Here is a 19,476-nt window from a genome sequence, read left to right on the forward strand (position 1 = left end):
GAGGCTGTCCTTCCCAGTAGCCAAGGAGGAGGGAGCATCCCTTTGAAGGAAATTATTGAGTGTTACTGAACAGTGACCTGGAACACAACTGAACAATAGAAGGTAATCTTGGTATTAAGGACTTTGTAGTTCTTTCCTACACACCCAGACACTCTTCTAAAACCCACCCCTGTGGCACTTCTATTCAGCTCTCTACTCCCACAATCCTCCACATGGCTACACAATGCGTACATGTTTGTTTGGTTCGACCCCTGTTTTATTTCTGCCCACAGTATGAACGCCATGTGGCCAAGGGCTTTTTTAGTTCACTGTTGTGTTCTCAAGTGCTAAATAAACGATCAATTGAACTAAAAGAAACATGGTTTTAGCACTTCCTGTATGGTAAGAGGTTGAAAAAAAAACCATGAAAGGAGATGGGGACCCTTTGCAGTCAAATATGGACTCAGAATTCTAGCCCTATGATTCCCTTATCTGGATTTCTTTGATGAATAACCTTATTAAATACAGGCTTTTAATTTCTTATACTAAAATGGTCCATGGTAAAGCAAGTAGGGCATCTGAGGCTTCTAGAATATCAAAGACTTCCTTCCTCCCAACTTGTATGTGCCAGTGTCCCAGCTCTCCACCCCATCAATTCAGAAAGCCAGCATTCTGAAGTAACTATGCACCAGCAGGCTTCTGCAACATGTTTTGTCGTTTAAAGGCTGAAGTACACACAATGTACAAGAGCACCCGGAAGAGTCCACCAAACCATTATTCCTGCCTCTTCACACAGTACACAGAGCACCGTTTCCAGAGGGGACCAGCCAGAACTACAAGCACCAATCAGGTTGTGACTAGAGAGCAGTAGACATCACTTCCAGTGCTCAATTACCAGGAGCTCATTTTGTTTTTGTTTTTGTTTTTTTTGTTGTTGTTGTTGTTTTGTTTTGTTTTTTTTTTTTTGTTCCCTCTTTGGAAAGGTATGATCAAAATAAATATCTCCATACAGCAGGAGAAGCCGTCGTTTTTTCTGGTGGGCGGAGCTAATGCTCATTAGTGGTACTCAGTCTCTATCTTTCCCCTTAGAGTTGCAGCTCTACCTCCTGACAGATCCATGCCATGTGGAAGGCAGCGGAAAGCCTGAAGACCTCAAGTCTCCGTCACCCCCTCTGAGAGCCTCGGCATCTCAGAAACCGCTGTCAGAGACTCTGAACTTCAAAACCATCTGGGATTCTTTTAAAGGATAGGCACCACTCACTCCCAGATTCTGAATTAAAAAATTATGAAACTGTCTCCCAGAGGGTGTTTGGAAAACATCCTCACTCCACTGAGATACTTTAATGACTTTAATTCTACGCGTACACCTGACATATTCATACCCTTCTTCCTGAGATCTCCATGCTCCTCTTGTACCTGCTTCCTCTGGATTCCATTTTCCACCCTACACCCACTCTGTCCTTTACACCCTTCTCTCTGTGTGCCTTGCTTCTCGTTCCCACCGCAGCCATCTCCCATGGTGTTGCCATGCATATGTGTGTGTGTGTGTGTGTGTGTGTGTGTGTGTGTACACATGCATATGTGTGCCTGTGTGGTGCAGAAGCCTGCTGGTGCACAGTCACTTCAGAATGATGGGATGGAGAGCTCAGGCACTGGCACATGTGCGTTGGCAGGAAGGAAGTCTTTGTTTCTATTAAAGAAATGGACAGTACCGGGAAGCATTTTTACAGTAACGGACTCAGACCTAGAGCCCAGCCACACCCTGTTACTATGACCCCCTGCACGTGTGTCCCTGTTATACCCCAGCCCACTTAAGTTATTTCCCAGTTCAGAAGACCTACATTCTCTCTGATTTTGTTTCACCTCTGCTCAGAATCCTTCTATTAGTAACAACATAAACTGATTAGCCTGGTGCCCAGGGCTCTAGAAACAGTGTGTTAAGGCCCAGAAGTGATGCTGAAGAGTGACTTTCATTACTTGCGAACATAACTAAAAATATATTGAAGACATTAAAGATGTAAACCGCTCGTAGGGAAGGGTAAAGGGGTCGGTGACCCCTCTCATCATCTCCCACACTCTGACAGACTTCCCAAACAGACAGGGAAGTGCTAGACCTGCCTTGCAAGGTCATCATCTTTGGAGGATCACTTTTCAGTCAGGATGCAGTTTCCACTCACACACGCACGCACGCACGCACGCACGCACGCACGAGCCCGCGCATGCCAACACCGAGGGAGATGGCTGTAGTGGGAACAGAAACAAGGCACACAGAGAGAAGGATGTAGAGGGCAGGTATAGGATGGAAAAATGGGTTCCAGAGAAAGCAGGTACAAGAGGAGCATGGAAATCTCGGGAAGAAGAGTATGAACATGAAAACAGCCAGCATCTAATCAGCAGCGTCCAAGAGAATGCAGAGAGCAGTGGCACCCACCCCCTCCTCCTAGGGAGAAGGATGGAGTATGCCCAATAAGGTGAGAACACAGAGAGATGGGAGTGGCTCCCCTACCTTCACTCCAGTCACAAAGCTACTGCCCACCTTCCCGCCTTCCTTTGGCACACTCAGCTAAGCCTCCTGGTACTCTGGCTGGGATTTCGTTCTGCCTAAGGAATCATGTGTTTTGTACTTGAAAATGTCTAAATGAGTGGATGATCGCCATTAAAAATGTAAGTGAGAAATTTTAAAGTGCTAATTAATTGCCACAGGCAAGTGGGTTTTATTCAAATATGTGCTACAAAGGACAGAACCAGCAAGGCTGAGTTAACATCACAGGCTGTGAAAAATGAGAACCGGGAGTGGGTATTTTAGGGAAATGTGTTTTACCCATAAGGAGGTTAGAGAGGGATTCTTAAACGATGGGACACAAGGAAAGGCGGCAGGGAATGAGTGTGGCTGTTTCTGTGGCACAGAGAGTTTGAGGATCAGTCTTAGCCTGTCAGTAGGGACACGGAACTGGAAAAATCTCATCCTGTGGAACCAAGTCCTCTCCCAGGGCTCCTTTGAACAGTGACATTCCACACTAAATGGCTACCCCTAGGCCTGGGCGTGTTGTATTCTCCCCTTCCCCCTCAGCTCTGAAGTGTAGGCTAACAGCATGAGCTCCGACTTCAGGTAGACCTGGGTTGGAGGCTATAATCTGCCATCAGGTGTTGGATCAGAAGTGAGTTGGCTTAACCTGTCTATGCCTCGATTTCCTCCTCAGAAAGATGGAGACCAAACTGCCCCCTACCTCACGGTGTTGGGAGATTAAATAGGAAAAGGAAGTGAAGGGATTAGATGTCCAATCATATTTCCCCCTGCAGATGGCGAATCCTGAGCTCTGAACAATGTACCTTTTATAGATAATTTAGTCTCAAGAGTTGGAACTAATCTTTCCTTTGATGTTTGACTTTCTTCCCAACGCTCTTAGCATAAAAACAGTCCATTTCTAATCTAATATGACAGCTCCTCATCTTTGTGCTCTAAGATCTGATTGTGTGCACAAGGTGTGCGAGCCTCTTGTTCTTAGACTTTAATCTCTCCTTGTATAGGAAAAGTTAGTTTCCAGACTCATCATGTTTGGGTCACTTTTTGTTGTTGTTGTTGTTGCTGACCATTTTCAAGGCAACCTACAATGCTCACCTTTTACTACATAATATTGCCAATTGGATTATTCAATGGCTAAACTCACGTAGTCTGATTAGGGGGCTATAGTCACTACAATTAACGAATGACTGATTATCTGTAATTAAAAAATACTCACAATTCTCTTTCAGGCATTTTGTTTTTTGGCAAACAAAGTCAACAAAGTAAAATCTATAATTTTCCACATGAGGCCCCAGGAAAATTAACGCAGGAAGATTCCCATGCAGCTCAGGAAGTCTGGTGCTAATAATACTTTTTGTCAGCTCAGAATATCTTGATGCCACTCCCATTAGCTTACGGGACTAGACTGTTTAAAAACAAGATATTCTTTTCAAAGGGAGGCATAGGAGCCTCAAAGGTGCTAGTTCCCCACTCACACCACCGTGAACACACCACACATCTTCCAGCCAGCGGTGGGCATCAGCCAGACTTCCTCTCTCTGCTCTGCCTGTAGATGGCTTAGCTCTCTGCACTCTGACCTTCCTAAGAACCCTGCTCCAAACTCTGCCTATGCACCAAGGACCAGTGCGACTCTCACCCCACCACCAGGGGGAGCTCTATGCTGGACTCCACCCTTTGCTTTCTGGCTGTGTGTCGCTAATAAGTTCTAATGTGATATGTCTTCTCAGGGGCAGGGGCTTTAAACTTCTAGCATAAGTAGACAGTTCAAAAACCACGGTAGGGCCATTAAACAAAACAAAAAACAGGCAAGGAAGAAAGGGAGGCAGAACAAGTTGACCTGCTGGGTTGCTCTGAAAACAGTTTTTTTTCTGACTAAGAAAATACACAAGCAATTTAGTTCTCCCAGAAAGAATAGACATCTAGTCACTAGTTACTCCCGGTTCTTCCCAACCATATGAGGTCTACATACGAGGGCTTTTGCATACACAGGAAGCCAGAGGAGTTACAGGACCATAAAAGTCACAAGGTAGAGAATGGTTGATGCTGACAGGGACTGCTTTTATGGCTGTTGCGCAATATGGTTCTGTGCTAAGCTGAAGGGGAAAAAATGAAAAAAAAAAAACCCACACTGACAGAATAGCCAGCAATATTCTCTTTCTTCAGTTAATGAATCCAAATTCCAGTTCAACCTGTAAGCCAGATTCCCAACATTCCCACAACCTAGCAGGGAGAAAGCAAGCCGAGGGCTCACCTGTCAGGAGCGAGGGAAGGAACCGGGTCAGTCTTAGGCGCAAGTGTTAATGGAATCGCTCCCACTGATATCTTTCTCTGCTTCCCAATGCTTTCAAGCCTAAAAGGGCAAAATACTCCTACTGGGAAAGATCTAACTCCAGAAATGGCACTGGGGCAAGAAGACAGACAGGCAGAGCTTGGCGCACTCCTCGTCATCCCACTAGGAGACTCTGATACTTTCTTCTGTCGGCATCTTGCACATCATTTCTTCCCTCTGCAGCTTCACCTGCCCGAATGGCGTCCATCTTTAAGTCTGTTTCCTTCTTTCTTTCCTCACGGCCTGTCAATCTGTGTCTCTGCCTGGGGGGTGTGGTCTGTCTTCCCTGTGTAATGTGCATCTTTCTGTCTCCCTGGTCTTATTTTCTAACTTCTTGTGTCTCTCCTGAGCCTTTTTCTAAGGCTACTGGAATGTGGACTAGACTATCTACTTTCTGCTCCTGACACTACCATAACCTAGCTGTGTGGTTTATAACCAAGTCACTTGACATTGCTGGGACAAGATTCCCCCCACTGTATAGTTAGTTCGCCTGGCTATGTTGATTACTGGCTCTATTGAGCTTTGAGATTTAGTCACTGAACGGAATGGACTCCTTTACCAGCCAACTTAACACAGCGGGTGTTGGGGAGTCCCCAACAGCACAAGCACCAGGGGGCACCCGAGGACCATGAAGAGAGAATGTGATTATGTGATAGGCAGCTACTGTGTTTGATTCTGTATCTTGAGGAGGGTGCCATTGTTATCAATTCTGATTTAGGAGTCCGGGGGGAAAAGCCCAGAAGCATCATGGGATGCAGTGGGTTGTCTGTGTTCTGCTGGTCACAGAGATCAGACATGTTGAGAACAGGATTCACCGACTCCTGAGCCCATGCTCTGGTGTCTACCATTCTGCGTTGCCCTGCCTGATGGTGCCTGCACATGAGCCTCCCATGCAGGCTTCTGAGAAAACATCCGTGGATCCCAAGTGTGCTTGTCTATCTCGGGTCCAGACTATGTGTAGGCTTCAGAAAACTCTCTCTTTCTTTAAGACACCAATCCTGACCCTCACTCCTTTGCCTGAAAGTGTTGCAGTAGCACTCAGCCACCCTGCATGTTGATGGGCTTGCTCTGGTAGACCTGTGCTTTGTATTTCCCTGTGTCTTTCTAATGAACTGGCCTGGTGTCTCACTGGTATGTAGTTCAGTTCTGGGCCCATGGAAGAGTCCTGGACTTGTTGGATAATCAGTGAACATCACACATTCATGGGTACTGAGATTCCGTCCCCGTGTCCTCAGACTGAGCCATGAACACCAAGAACTCGAAGCTGTACTATCACAGTCCCCTTGGCTGTGATACCTACTGCATGGGTGAGGGAGGACCAATAGTCACTTGACAGAAGCAAGGGGAGGGCCTTCTGATAATTCCAGGTCAATCTCTCAAGCATAAAGAGAACCCCGGCTTAACGAAAGCTATAAAGAACTCAGAAAAAAATCCTGATCTCTGTTCTTGAATAGACTGAAATGAACGAGACGCACGATTTTTAAATGACGATGGGATCCGATGACAAGTATGTTATCAAGGTTCCAGTTTTTGAAACTGAACCTCACTTAACCCAAGCTGGCCTTGGACTCACTATGCAGCGTACGATGGCCTTAAATTCTTCATCGTAAGTGCTGGGGTTATAGACACAAACTTCCACACCAGGCTGGAGCGGGAAAATAACTTGCGTAGTCCGTGTCCCCAACAAGGACAAGCTCATGCTAGGCTGGGAGTCAAGAGACAGAAGCCTACGTTCATCCCTCCGACCCTCACGCCCGTGAGTACAGACATCCCCCAGCACAAATGGCGGTCTGGATGTCAGGCAGGGGCCTGAGACTCAGCAGCAGTTTCACTCAGCCTTACCTTCAGTTTTCTCCCACCTAGGCACGTCTAAACGTGCAGAGAATTAGTGAGCCAATGAGGAAGCAAGTGGGACAGCGAGTGAACCATTGAACAGTTAAGCTCTCAAAAGCCACCTATGCACCCTCTAAAGAGAAGAGTGGAGCTGAGTGTTCTGAGAACTCGGCGACTGTGAAACATCCCTGCTCATCTCCCAATCTTCTGTCTGCCTTCCCACGGTGCCGACAATATGACAAACTGAGGCACTTACTTTTCAGATGTGGTAGAATAGCCACATTGTCATTACATCTTCCTCCCTCTGAGAGATGCCACATGGCCACAAGAAAGTCTGATGACTACAGAACCGAGAGAGTCACGTGGGACACGCTTCTACCCCCAGAGCTGTTCTGTAGCTCCACAGAGGCCTGCCTGTGTCGCAGCAGGAGGGGGAAGAGGAGCCCAGCACACTGTCCCACTTGTACTGGTGGCCAACGTCACCTTGTCCAGTCACAGAGAGTTTATGGATGTGGCCACTCCCACCTTTGGTCTCTGTGGGGCTGGCACTCCACTCTTCTCTCTCACTTGCAGATCAGACAGCTCCCCTGATCTCTGAGCTCAGGGTGATGAATTTATCTAGACAGCTCCAGATGGCCTGAGCAGGCAGCTAACTCCTCTGCTTCTCCTTTCCTGCCAGCCCCAGGTCTCAGAGCCGATTGGCATATCAGCCGTGCTCACCCCTTGGAGACTGAGGTATCTTTCTGATGACTCCATCATGTCAGTCAGGAAGGGTGTGCCAAAGAGGAGTTAGGGGATCCCAAGAAGGAAGAGGAAGCCTGAGGCCTGTGCACTCATGCCAACCCCCCCTCCGGCTCCCAGGATGTGTAACAGTGGTCAGCATGGTCCCTATCCTGCCTGTCCACCTTGGGCACCTTGTGAAGACTCTTGTCAACAGGAGCTGTGAAAACGTGTGCCCAGGCTCTCACTCTCTCTTACTCTTTCTTGACTAGACCCACCCAACAGCACAGGAGAATGGAAGGAACGTTAACTGACATCTCCTGGGTCAGATACCAAAATTCCTCAGCAGCCATGGCCATGGAACCTGACAAAAATATTTGCATCCAAGTGTCTCACCCTGCTTCTCCAGTAAAGGCAGAGGGAGATGACCTTGGCCTTGATCTTGAGTCCAGATTCTACTCAGCTTTCCTACTCAGTGTATGATCCTCTAGGCAAAGCTCCCAGGGTCCCCAGGGTCCGAAACAGAAAACATAAGGGGGAAAGAATGGGCAATTTCCTCTGAGTGGGCGGGCATTGGTGGCGTGGCTATATTGTTACAGCCAGAAAGAATCATCTTACTATTACTAGAGTGACGAATGAGTGGAGATTAGCACAATAACACAGAGAAGACAAACAAAGCTGGAAGTGACCTCTGACCGTGAGATGTACAGCGATTGACAGCCCTTGCTTTAAATCGGTTGTCAAAGCACAGCTTCATTGATCAATAATCTAATGGCCCCAGTATGCTGCCCCACCTGTAGTGAGTGAGAATTTTGGTTTCTTTTAAAACCCGGTTACATTATGTGAATACGTTTTTGTTTTAATCCCAGGTGTGGAATATGGAGACGCTTCAGTTCGTCCACAGACGCTATGATTGTCTTGTGCTCTAGGGGTTTGTGATTTTTGCCAGCTGCAGACAGTTTAATTCTGGGGGCTCTGGAGAGGACATAAATGCCCCTGAGAGGGCCTGTGGCAGCTGCTGTTCCCCTTGCTGCTGCGTTTGCTATTGCTGGATTGCTGGTTGGAGCTGTCCTGGCCATGGAGACGGACTTGCCCCCAAGGGATCTGATGCTCCTAGTCTGCAGGAAGTAGTCTAAAGAGGTCTGTGCCCCCCTTTCCCTGTAACCTTTCTCCCCTACCCACTGTAGTGGGGGTTAGAAGGGATTAGGGTGGAGTAAGGGTTGGAAGGCAGGTAGATATAAGGACCCAGTAAAAAAGCCAAAAACTATGCTAACACCCACCCCTACTCCGTTAGTACACCTCATCCCCCATCAAGACGTGAGGTCACCTTCCATAGAGCCCCTCTCCAGAAGTGCTCAGAGGAGCCCGCAACACCAGAGTTGTCTAGTATCTCCCTGCCTGACTACAGGGAGTTGCTACTGAGGTTGACCTCCTATTTGACACTATTTAGAACTGCTTAGCAAGAAGCACACCATTAACAAGGCCAGTGGTTTGTCTTGCTTTCCTCTCCCGCAGTGGGTGGAGGAAGAGCGGAGGGCTCAGGGGCAGTGCTCCTTTTACCAATGCAAACCCCCTTGAGCCTGATAACCGGGTCCTGCTGTCAGCACCCTGAGATGGAGGAGGACGGGACGTGGGGCACAGAGCCTGTTACCTGCTGCACATCCTGCTGGAAGACGCACAGCTGCAGCCGCTGGTGAAGCCGCACTTTACGGTGCTGCCAGATGCTCTCGAGCCGCCGCTGGTGGTGCAGCACCTCATGTACCACATCCAGCACCTGGTGTACCGCCTTGGAGTAGTTGGCTGTGGCTGTGAGGGACTCGGAGTTCCCAGGGCTCAGGGGACGCTGCAGGACATCCAGTAGTGCTTTCCCATCCTGGCTGACCTGCAGGGAATGAGGGAGGTCAGATCAAGAGCCCTGGGCAAGGGAGAACAGGAGCAGGCAGGGTCTGAGAGAGGGGAGAGGAATCCCAGGGGTTCCTAATGGTACCTGATACACACAGTCCTCACAGGTTCATCACAGCCAAGGAGTGTGCCAGCCACAATGTCTACAGCCCACAGAAGAGTGGAGCATCGGGGATGGAGGAAGGGTATAGGATCACTAGTCAGCTGTACGTGAACTCCTCTCTCCCATCTCCAAGTATGCTGTCTGCCTTGTTCTCAGTCCTTCCCCCATTGTCCACGGCAGCGTCTGCACACAGTAGATGTTTGCTGAGCATTTTGAATGACCCTGACTACGTCAGCTGGCAGAACTCCATGTCAGATAGAAAGGCACATGTCACCACCCTAAATCTCTTGTGCTTTCTCTTCCTCAGCTTTCTCCGCTTGGCCCCAAGCTTCTAGACGTTATTGACAAGGACACTGGTCCTCAGTGTCCTACCTTTTTATCTTCATCTCTACCCCTCTCCTGTTACCCTTCTTCTTCATTTCTTTCCACTTTCATTGTTTGATTATTACCCGTTCTTCTACCCTTTCCTCTCCCTCTGCTTTTCTTGAAATGCATCTTTCCAGACTATGCAGGGTACGGTAGGGACCTTCAGATTTTGGACACACCATTCACGTTCCTGGACTCTCCTCTAACGTCACCCGCAGTGCTGGTGGCAGTGGGGGCTGCATCCCAGTCATTCCTGTCCCCGGAACTCTGCCACAATTAGAAGCACTGCTCACTCTGAGGAGTGGCACTGTGGGACCAACGCCACTGGCCCTGCAGTGCCTGGCAGAGTTCCCATGGAATGTGTGCCTCTGCCTCTTGACACAGAGGATACGGGCAACCTCACAGATTTTACCAGTCCGGGTGAATTGGGTTAGAATCAGAGTTGGATCGGGTGTGGGATTGAGATGGCCTTTTTTTTTCCCTTACTGGAAAGTGATAGAGAGGTGTGCCCCTAGCTTTGTGTGTGACGAACCAGGAGCCATTCCCAGCCTCCCCGTTCCTCTCCTTGGTCTTATGTTAAAACTCCAGGACACGGAAGCAGCTACACTCTTCTTATGGGAGGGGTCAAACATTTGTTGGGGTTAAAAGAATTGAGGTGCTAGAATTAGGCTAAAGCACCTCCCTAACCACCACTGGTTCCACCCTCTTCCTCCACCTCCTCAGTGCCCTGGTGAAGGAGGGCAGCTAACACAGAGGTGAGACCCTCCATAGATCCAAACAGTGACACCCTTGTGCTGAAGCTAGGACAGTTCTCCATGGGGGACTCCAAACAAAAACCGTGTCTCGATGCTATGCTCAGAGACGGGTGATGAAGACTGGCCGAGTCCTAGAAATTCAAATCGACATAAGATCCTTCTCTGTGTCTCAGTTTCCACATCTGTAGAGGCTGAGAGGAACCTCCCAGACCCATGAGAAGATGGCGAGAAACAGTCCATCCGTCTGTCTGTCAATGTCCCCTGTACCTCCTGGATATGAGTGGATGGTGTACAGGCATGGACCTCATCTGATCTCCACTTTTGTACTTTACAAGGAGAAAATTTAGAGATCTGTGGGCCACAGTGCTGTCGTACGACAAAGCCTGGGGGCCATTTGGATCAGAGCTGCTGGGATGTGATTTAGTTCAGAAGTACCCAGTGTGCTTCCTACATGGGACAAGACTCTCCCTGTTGTGCCTACATCGCTGTCAGACCTCGGCCAGGCATGTGGCACATGCTATCCTCACATCCCTTGACACAACTCAGAAGCTTCGCTTCACAGAAGCTCGGCATACTAAAGCTACTCGATGGGGGTCACACAGCCACCAGCAAGAGAGCCAAAGGTGCAAACCTTCCTCACTGTGGCAAAGCCTTTCCTTTGACCGTGCAAACTCACCCGGAGCAATGGTGATCACATTTGTATGTGATAATCCCCAATTCTGGACATTTTATTCCACCCGGCATCTTTAAAGGCCACCTGAGAGGGACCAGAGGCAGGCAGTCTGGGAGCCACGGTGATGAACACTTCTCACTGACCTTGCCCCAGAGGAGGGATGCCAGGTGTAACTAGGTTCAGCCCCTCTCTTCATCTGGCTTCTGAACTCTCTCATCACCTCCCTTCAACCAGTTCTCCTTGGAATCCATTCCAGTCAGCAAACATGTGTATTTGCACACGTCTGTATGTACGGCTATTGCCTTTCACCTGGGAGGGAGTGCCCCACAAAATGCCTGTTTTCACCCTTCAGCATCTCCTCCTTTCGGTATCGTTCTTTCAACGGAATGGCCTTTCAGTTTGCCTTCTGCACAAATGTCAGCCCTACTCCTGCACACTATGGGACTTCCCCTGGATCTTCTAGGAAGGAAACGAGGATTGTTCAATGAGCTGCCTTTTTTTTTTTTTTTTTAAACAGGGGTAAGTGCTGGTGGTTACACGTTCTTTTACCAACAGGAGGGTGAGCTTAGGTTGGCATTGCTTCCTCACACCCTTCCTCCCTCAGGGGGACGTTCACTCTGCACACAAGGTGAGGAGGCGTCTGGGTACATGTGAAGGGACGTGAGAGAAAGGAGACAAGGGGGGCCTGAGGAGAAAAGGAGCTGCATGTAGCAGGGAGGGTCTGGTAAAACTCAAACCAGATCAGCCCCTGGTTAGAGGCTCCACAGCTCTCGGGTCAAAGTTCCTAAAGACACAAAAGAAAGCTTTCTTGTCTTAAAATTCAACCCAGGTTACGCCACAGGGTGCACGGCTGTTCTCTAGACCCCTCAGCCTACATACACAGACCGGTGGCTGTCCCTCTCGTCCTTACCTCTGTGTAGGCCTGGGTCACCTGCTCATACAAGGACTGGTGATGGTGGATGGCCAGCTCCAGGTCCTGCATCTCAGAAGGAAGGCCGCCTTCACTGCACATCTTACACCAGGCATCCACCCCTGACAGGAACTGGAAAGAGAAGCCAGGCGAGTGAGCGAGGGACTCACTGGATGGAGAGTAAGTAAACTGAAGAGGAGCAAGGGTCAGACACATTGGCAACAGTGACGAGAAATTTTAGGATTTCAGGAAGACCTTCAGAAGGCTGGACTAACCCCTATTAGAAAGTTCAGTCAGGGAGAGGTTTGGGGGAGTATAGTTTCTGCAAAGAACATGACAGGGCCAGGCTCCTAGATGCTCAACAGGGCATTCCCTGCAAAACCTGCAAAGAACAGGCATCAGCACAGTCCACTGTAGCCCGCTGATAATGAGCACTCCTTGCACATTTGGGCATATGAGAGGGGCGGGATGAAATGCAATGAGAGTTTGCTAGCCTGTGCATCCCGTGGACAGGGAATTGTGGGAAAAGGCACAGAACACCCCCAAGAGATCACTAGCACCCCCAGGATCTTGCAGAGGCCCCTCCTACAGGGTATACAGACTGAAGCCCTGCTCCTGAGGGCTGGACATTCAGAACGTGGTGGGGCAGACTGCTCCTACAGTGGCAGTGGCCCCTGGGATGTGGTATATAGACAGACTTTGGCAGACATAAAATTGTTTAAAAATTAAAATTAACAACTGTAGAAAACTATGGCTCCCCCACCCCTACACAAAAGGTGAGCGTTCACAAACCACTCGGATTTATTAGGTAGAAAAATACACCTTCAAAATGCAAATAATTCTTCGCCCAACAGTCTGGAATGGTACTGTCTGTGATTCCCTCGCCTGAGTGCACGACTCCATTTAAATTAATTGCCTAAATACCTTTTTAATCTCATTGCCTAGAACAGCCCATAGGAGGACAATAAAGAGCTGCCTAAATAAATGTTTAAAAGATAGTTTTGAATCTTTTCTCTTTTTCTTTTCTCCCCAACTAAAGGGAAGCGTGGTTTACGACTTCTCTGAAGGACTTGTAAACCCCGAGGGAAATGCACTAAAGTAGATACAAAATAAACTTGGTTTTGACCCGAACCTATCCAAGCCAGAAAACGAATCACCTTAACTTCTCCATTTCATCTCAGTTCTGGCCCCGTGTTTTCTTCTGCAGATATGCGATGGCTCGTCCTGGTGTCCGTCCGCTCTTAGCCCCTGGCCTGTCGGCTGCTACCCTTGGTTTTACGTTCTGTCTTTAGACGTCTCCCGGCAATTCCAGAGGCAATGCCAGTTACAGTCCAGTGTCAGATGGGGCTTACTGGGAAGCTTCCTACTGGCTTATTGTTCTGCCCATTCACAGAGGAACCTGGGAGACACTTGGCATTCTTGTGCCATCTGGGGATAGGGGGATTTCCCTGTTTCTCTCATCGGAGTCTATAGCAGGTCCCAGCCTAAAGCCAGGAAGCCAGAGACACCAGGAAGGACTGAATCTTCCTTGCTAACTAGATAAGCCCAGAATAAAACGAGCAAGTGAGAGAGCTGAAGACAGAACAGTTTGAACACCAATGTTCTTGGGCTTCTACGAAGGCACCAGCCACTGCTTACTGTGTTGAGAGGTAGGTAGCTACCTCGCAGAGTTTAGGGCCATCATTTGATTCATAGCAAGTGTTTATTTTAGAGTGTGTGACAGTTACTTATGGAAACAAATACAGTTTGGAAAAAAAAAGATGCCGTTCAGCGTGCAGCAAATACCCATGGTAGTAAAGCCTATCAGGTGTAAGCACCCTGGACAGCCTACATGGCCCATCTATCACAGCCCATCTTCCTCCCAACAGCCCTGTGAATATGATAATCAGACTCACACGGGAGAAGAGGAAAGGGGCTCAGAATGGTGGGGTTGACATTCTGAAAGAGGAGGGCAGGGTACAAAACCCTCATGTCGGGCCTCAAAGTCCAGACTGCTTCAGTGAGCCCATGCTGTTGCCTTACATGTTAGAGGTTGGGGGAGGGATTTAAGATATGACCATGTTACCTGCAAGTTACCTAAACAGAACACCATGAACAAAACTTAGAAGGCCAGAGGTATTTAACGTTCAAAAGCCAAAGCCAGACACATCTGGATTGAAGCCTCGACAGCCCAGAGATTGTATGATTTTTATCAGTGGGTCTAAGAAAGTGTTTAATGATTAGTACATATATGGATATATGTATGGGTATATATATATTCATACATATGAACACATTATATATTTTATTAATATAAAGACTGTAACTTTGTAGTTTCATGTAGCAAATCTACTCTTACGGGTACTTTTGAGAAACTCTTGTATCTGTAGTCGATGTACGGTTGGTAGTAAGAGACAAGCTCACATTGTTCCAGCACAACACTGTGATCGTTTTGCTTACATTACATTAGGGAGTAAGACCAAAGCTTGGCCCTCAGTGATGTGTGTGAGTGTGAATACTAAAAAGACATTCTTGGCTTTCAGATGCTACTCACACTGTGACAGTTATGGACAAGATACATTTGAAGAGTGTATTTTAAAACCTACGCCCTTCCATTTTCTTAAGATTCTAAGAGTAGCTCTTCAAGGCCTGCTCTGACAACTTCTGGGGTGTCGAACTCTCACATTTTTAACATTTTAATCTATCAACTGCAACATCACAGAGTGTGAATTGGAAAGAGATGGTCAGGAGTGTGCAACCCTACAGGATCCCCATCACAGAACACACAAAACTAACCTCAAGAACACATTCTAATAAGTGAGGAATTTGGCATATGGAAATGTCGAACAATTAACTCACAAAATTTCTGAAAAAACTGACAGGTTATTTTCCAGAACTGGTTTGAGTCAGTACCTGACATACCACAGGCTCTGGGGCAGGTCCTGTGCTTTAAGATTCAGTGTGCCTTTTTGTAAAACAGACTGTTATAGCTACTGCAGGTCGCAACAGATATTCCCGCCCACTGAATTCTTACTGACTTCTCATTATCCGCAGCGCGTATCTAACGTATGCTTCCTATAAAACCAGTTTCCTCTGCTCTCAGGACTCGAACCAACACTCTTTCATTCCTCTAGTCTCTATTCAGAGTACACTAATCAGCCACACGTACACACAATACACATACACGCATACATACACACATACTCACATACACACATATACCACACATACATACACACACATACTCACACACACACACACACATACCACACACACCATTCACACATAACACACACATATACACACATATTCACACATGCATGTACACATCATACAAAATCACATACACACACAACAAACACACACCATACGCATTCATACACACACACCACACACACCACACACATACCACAGACACACCATACACACACCACATATACCATGCACACTCACACACACATATCACTTACAAGCAGAAAGCAAATTCTCTCTGAATCCTCTCCTGTCTATATGAAAACTATAGCCATACGTTACCAATGTTCCTTGTATATGTAGGGCAGAATAAGGCTTATTACCAAACCTATTCAATGGGATTTTAAGGTCTCTATGGAGAGTGTGTATGTGTGTTCTTACCTGCTCTGCCTTCTGGTGGAACACAGCAGACATGGCCAGGATTGTACTGCGTTCATCCAGGGCAGCAGCAAAGCTCTTCCACTCCTGGTCTAGCTGCGTGGAGATCTGCTTGATTTGCTGGGAGGCATAATGGCCAGCCTCTGAGAGGCGGGACGCGACAGACATGATGCGGTTGATGTTGACATAGGCATTCTACGAGGCAAAGCAGAGTAAACGCTTAGAGGGAAGACGGAAAAGGTGGCCATTCATTGAGCACTGCTGGGAGAGGAATACTTGGAGAAGGAGACTACTCAAAACTTAAAGCCTGAGAGACTGGGATAGGCTTGGTATTTGTACAGAATAGGCCCAAGAAAAATCCTTACAAAGCTGAAACATTTCAGTCAGGGAACCAACACAGATTGTATGTATGCCAAAGACAAGCATCAGGGCAGTCTTTACATGAACTCTTATGGAACCGTCACAATCAATGAAGCTATTCTCAATGGAAGCTATGGATCACGGTAGGAGCCAAAGGAAGCAAGGACATCACTCTTACTCTAAAGAGCTGTACACAAGGTATAACTGTCCCCTACAATATAGCAGAATGGTTTATTGTAATTAATCAGCCTCCCATCACCTGACAAAGGTGTCCCTCCCACCCTTCCCATCTTCTCGTTCCTCATCAAAAGACCTGAGGCATGAGCTACTAGCCAGAGTGTTCATAAAGACAGAGTTTGGAGGTTGCAATGGCCCATGATTCTCCCTGTGTGACCTAGGAACATTTCCCTCCTTGATTCTGCAAGGCACCAACAGGTGTGCCTTAGTGCATCTGCAGGGACTTCCTTGACCTGCTGTCCCCTTTCCACACTGGGTGTTGTTGGCACATGTATGTTGTTTTATACTAGGCCAGCAGAAAGCTCCCCTGGAAGGAACAAGACAAAAGGAAAACCCTACCAACGGAGCGCGGCGGCGATCCTGATTATTTTTAACTGTTCTCTCCTATTAATTGTCTGTCAAAGCAGCCATGTAATGTGGCATCCTTGGGGAGCTCTTCAGCACACAGGATGCCTGGAGGACCAGGAGCCAGGTTATTCACACGCTCGCTCCTGTTACAAATCTTCTCAGATGATGATAAATTCTCCTCAGCGGCAGCAGTTTCCCTGGGCTCTATGAGCTGTGCAGTAGTTCATTAACACTCGAGCAGGCATAATGAGGGTTCCCTTATTTTCCCTTCCCAGTCCCCATTCATCTCAACTGTCCCCAACCTCCACACACTCCATCTCAAACCTGGCCCAGGATGATAAGGTCTCTCTTAATTTAAAAGGTCTCTGTGGAGGTTTAAAAGGTTAAGTGGGGTATGTAAGCACAAATCCATTCTGGTGTCTGAAGGCCCCCGTGTACTGACTCTGTTCTTAGTGCGGTGTGACCCCTTCTACAGATGGTCCATTTCCTTAAGGGAGGTAGAACAGCACTGGCTGTTCTCAGGAGAAACAACCATCCTTTATAGAATTAAGAATTGTGGGGTTGGGATTTGGCTCAGTGGTAGAGTTTGCCTAGGAAGCGCAAAGGCCCTGGGTTCGGTCCCCAGCTCCAAAAAAAAAAAAAAAAAAAAAAAAAAAAAGAATTGCTATCAGCACTGTTTTCTGAGTTAGAACACACATCCACTGAAAAAATTAAACTATTTATAGAACTGCCAGAAAGGGGGGAGGGGAAAAACCAGAAACAAGAAACAAAACCCCATTGCATACTGAAATAGAAGAGGGGAAAAAGAAAGAAAATCGGCGGTGCTGGTTTTAATAGTTTTCTAGGAGACAACACTGAAGTCCTCCCCCAACATCCTGCTTCTGTCACTGATGTTTGATGTTCTAAAGCAGACTGTGGCAGTCAGGAGATTTCAGGGAAATGCTTGGTTTGGGCACTCTCCCAGGAAGCACAGTGAGGGGGATAAGGAGTCATGAGTGGGGTGGATAAAGGGTGTTTTTATCAGTAGGTTAGTGCTGTGAGCAGCTGGGTTCAGTCTCTCTGGAGACCTTTGAAGAAACTATAAAACACACCTCCTACAGATCCCGCTGACAGGTGTAGGGTCTGAGTTATTGGCACACTAAGCCCTAGTGCTAAAGGTCCCTCCTAGAGTAACTCTGGCATTTGCAGCCTGACCTCCCACAGGCCAACCACATTCTAGAGGCCAGAGACACACAGTAAGCTATTGTCTGCATAGCAGTCTGCAGGCCATGCCCAGGGTGCCTATGGGAAAGTGGATAGAGAATTTATAAGGATTAGTAATGCCTCATAAAGCAGGTCTCCCAGGTGGGTTCCAGTCCCAGAAGCTTCCTCTCCTACACTTCACAGCATTCAGTGTTCCTGTCCCAGTGGAAGGCCTGGTGTTCAGCTTTGGTCACACAGGGTACAAGAAAGCAGGAAGAGTAAGGCATGTGTCACCTTTGTCACCCTGTGTTTGCATTCTCCTCCCTCCCAGGGAACACAGACAGTGATCACAGATGTCCTACTGTGGCCACCTCAGGAGACTGTTGACAGCTTGTCCCTCATTCAAATATTTATAGGGTTGGGCAGGCTCTGTGTTAGGGGTTGCAAGAGACCAAAGAGTGGGAGAGAATTCCTGCCCATCTATTCCATTCCCTCAGAGTTCACCATGTAAGACAGATTTTCAAATGGCTATGGTTTAAAGGAAAATTAAATAAGCATTTCCACAGCAGTGGTTCTCAACCTGTGGTCCGTGACCCCTCTGGGTGTCAAATGACCCTTTCATAGGGGTCACCTAAGCTCATTAGAAAACAGATATTTGTATTATAATTCCTAATAGCAGTAAAATTGCAGTCATGAAGTAGTGATAAAAATAAATTTACGGTTGGGGGTCACCAAGGCATGTGAAACTGTATTAAAGGGTCAGCATTAGGAAGATGGAGAACCACGGCTCCACAAAGATAGAAGCAAGTCATTGAGGATACAGAGAGAGAAGGGTTTTAGCTACTAACAGTGGTGGGAAGGGGCTCCCCAACTCTGAGGGGATGGGGATGCTGGCAGCTCTCCATGGTCCCCTCCACCCTAAACCTGTGATCACAGAGGAACCAGAGCTTAATGTCACATTCTGGATGCTAACCTCAGAGAAAATGGCCTTATGTTTCCTCACCAGTGGACAGAGAGCTGTCCTGCTAAACTGTGCATCATGCTAAAGCAGTTACTGTGCATTACAGCAAATGCTGGGGCTATGCCCCACACTGTAGGGATGTTGGGTAACTGATTCCTGTGTTTGCTCATGTTTCTCCCTGCAGTTCCCATGGCAAACACCAGGATACTGAGGCAAGTGACACTGCTATTGCACTGTTCATATCCTTAATCTAGAACCTGAGGGAAACAGGTGGACAGGTTCTAAAACAACCCTGAGTAAAAGGATGGCCACAAACCAGATGTAAAGTGAGGTGCAACAAGGAAAGTCTCCAAATGCTGGGAAGGCAGAGGGGGTAAAACACCCCGATTAAGTGAGTAAGCGAGCAGGGTGTTTGGTCACTGGAAATAAAGGCATCGCTAAGCCTGTGCTTAGCCTCTTCTGTGGTTCTTACGTGTGATGGTCCTGTCTCTTTTGAAGAGCATGTGAGAGTCGAGCCCACCCTAGGCAACAGTCAACAAGAAGGTGATCATGGCATCGTCGGCCTTTTAAAACTGCTATAGACATTCCCTCTACTTTCGCTGCTCCACAAATGCTTCTGCACAGCTGCCTGCCAGTCAGGGCATCCCCGTCACTGAGCCAGAGGAAATATATGAGTCCTGCCTCC

The 19,476-nt window shown here is 47.7% G+C and overlaps 1 protein-coding gene across 1 annotated transcript in view; it reads right to left on the reverse strand.

Moving 5' to 3' along the window:
• Kalrn (kalirin RhoGEF kinase) overlaps window positions 1-19,476 on the reverse strand; it is a 537,823-nt gene that overhangs the window by 320,998 nt on the left and 197,349 nt on the right. The window contains 3 exon segments of the mRNA XM_032900150.1: window positions 9,037-9,267; window positions 12,095-12,226; window positions 15,707-15,898. Of these exon segments, the coding sequence (XP_032756041.1) occupies window positions 9,037-9,267; window positions 12,095-12,226; window positions 15,707-15,898 (555 nt within the window).

This window comes from Rattus rattus, chromosome 4 (genome assembly GCF_011064425.1).
Source record: "Rattus rattus isolate New Zealand chromosome 4, Rrattus_CSIRO_v1, whole genome shotgun sequence".
Classification (NCBI taxonomy): Eukaryota; Metazoa; Chordata; class Mammalia; order Rodentia; family Muridae; genus Rattus; species Rattus rattus.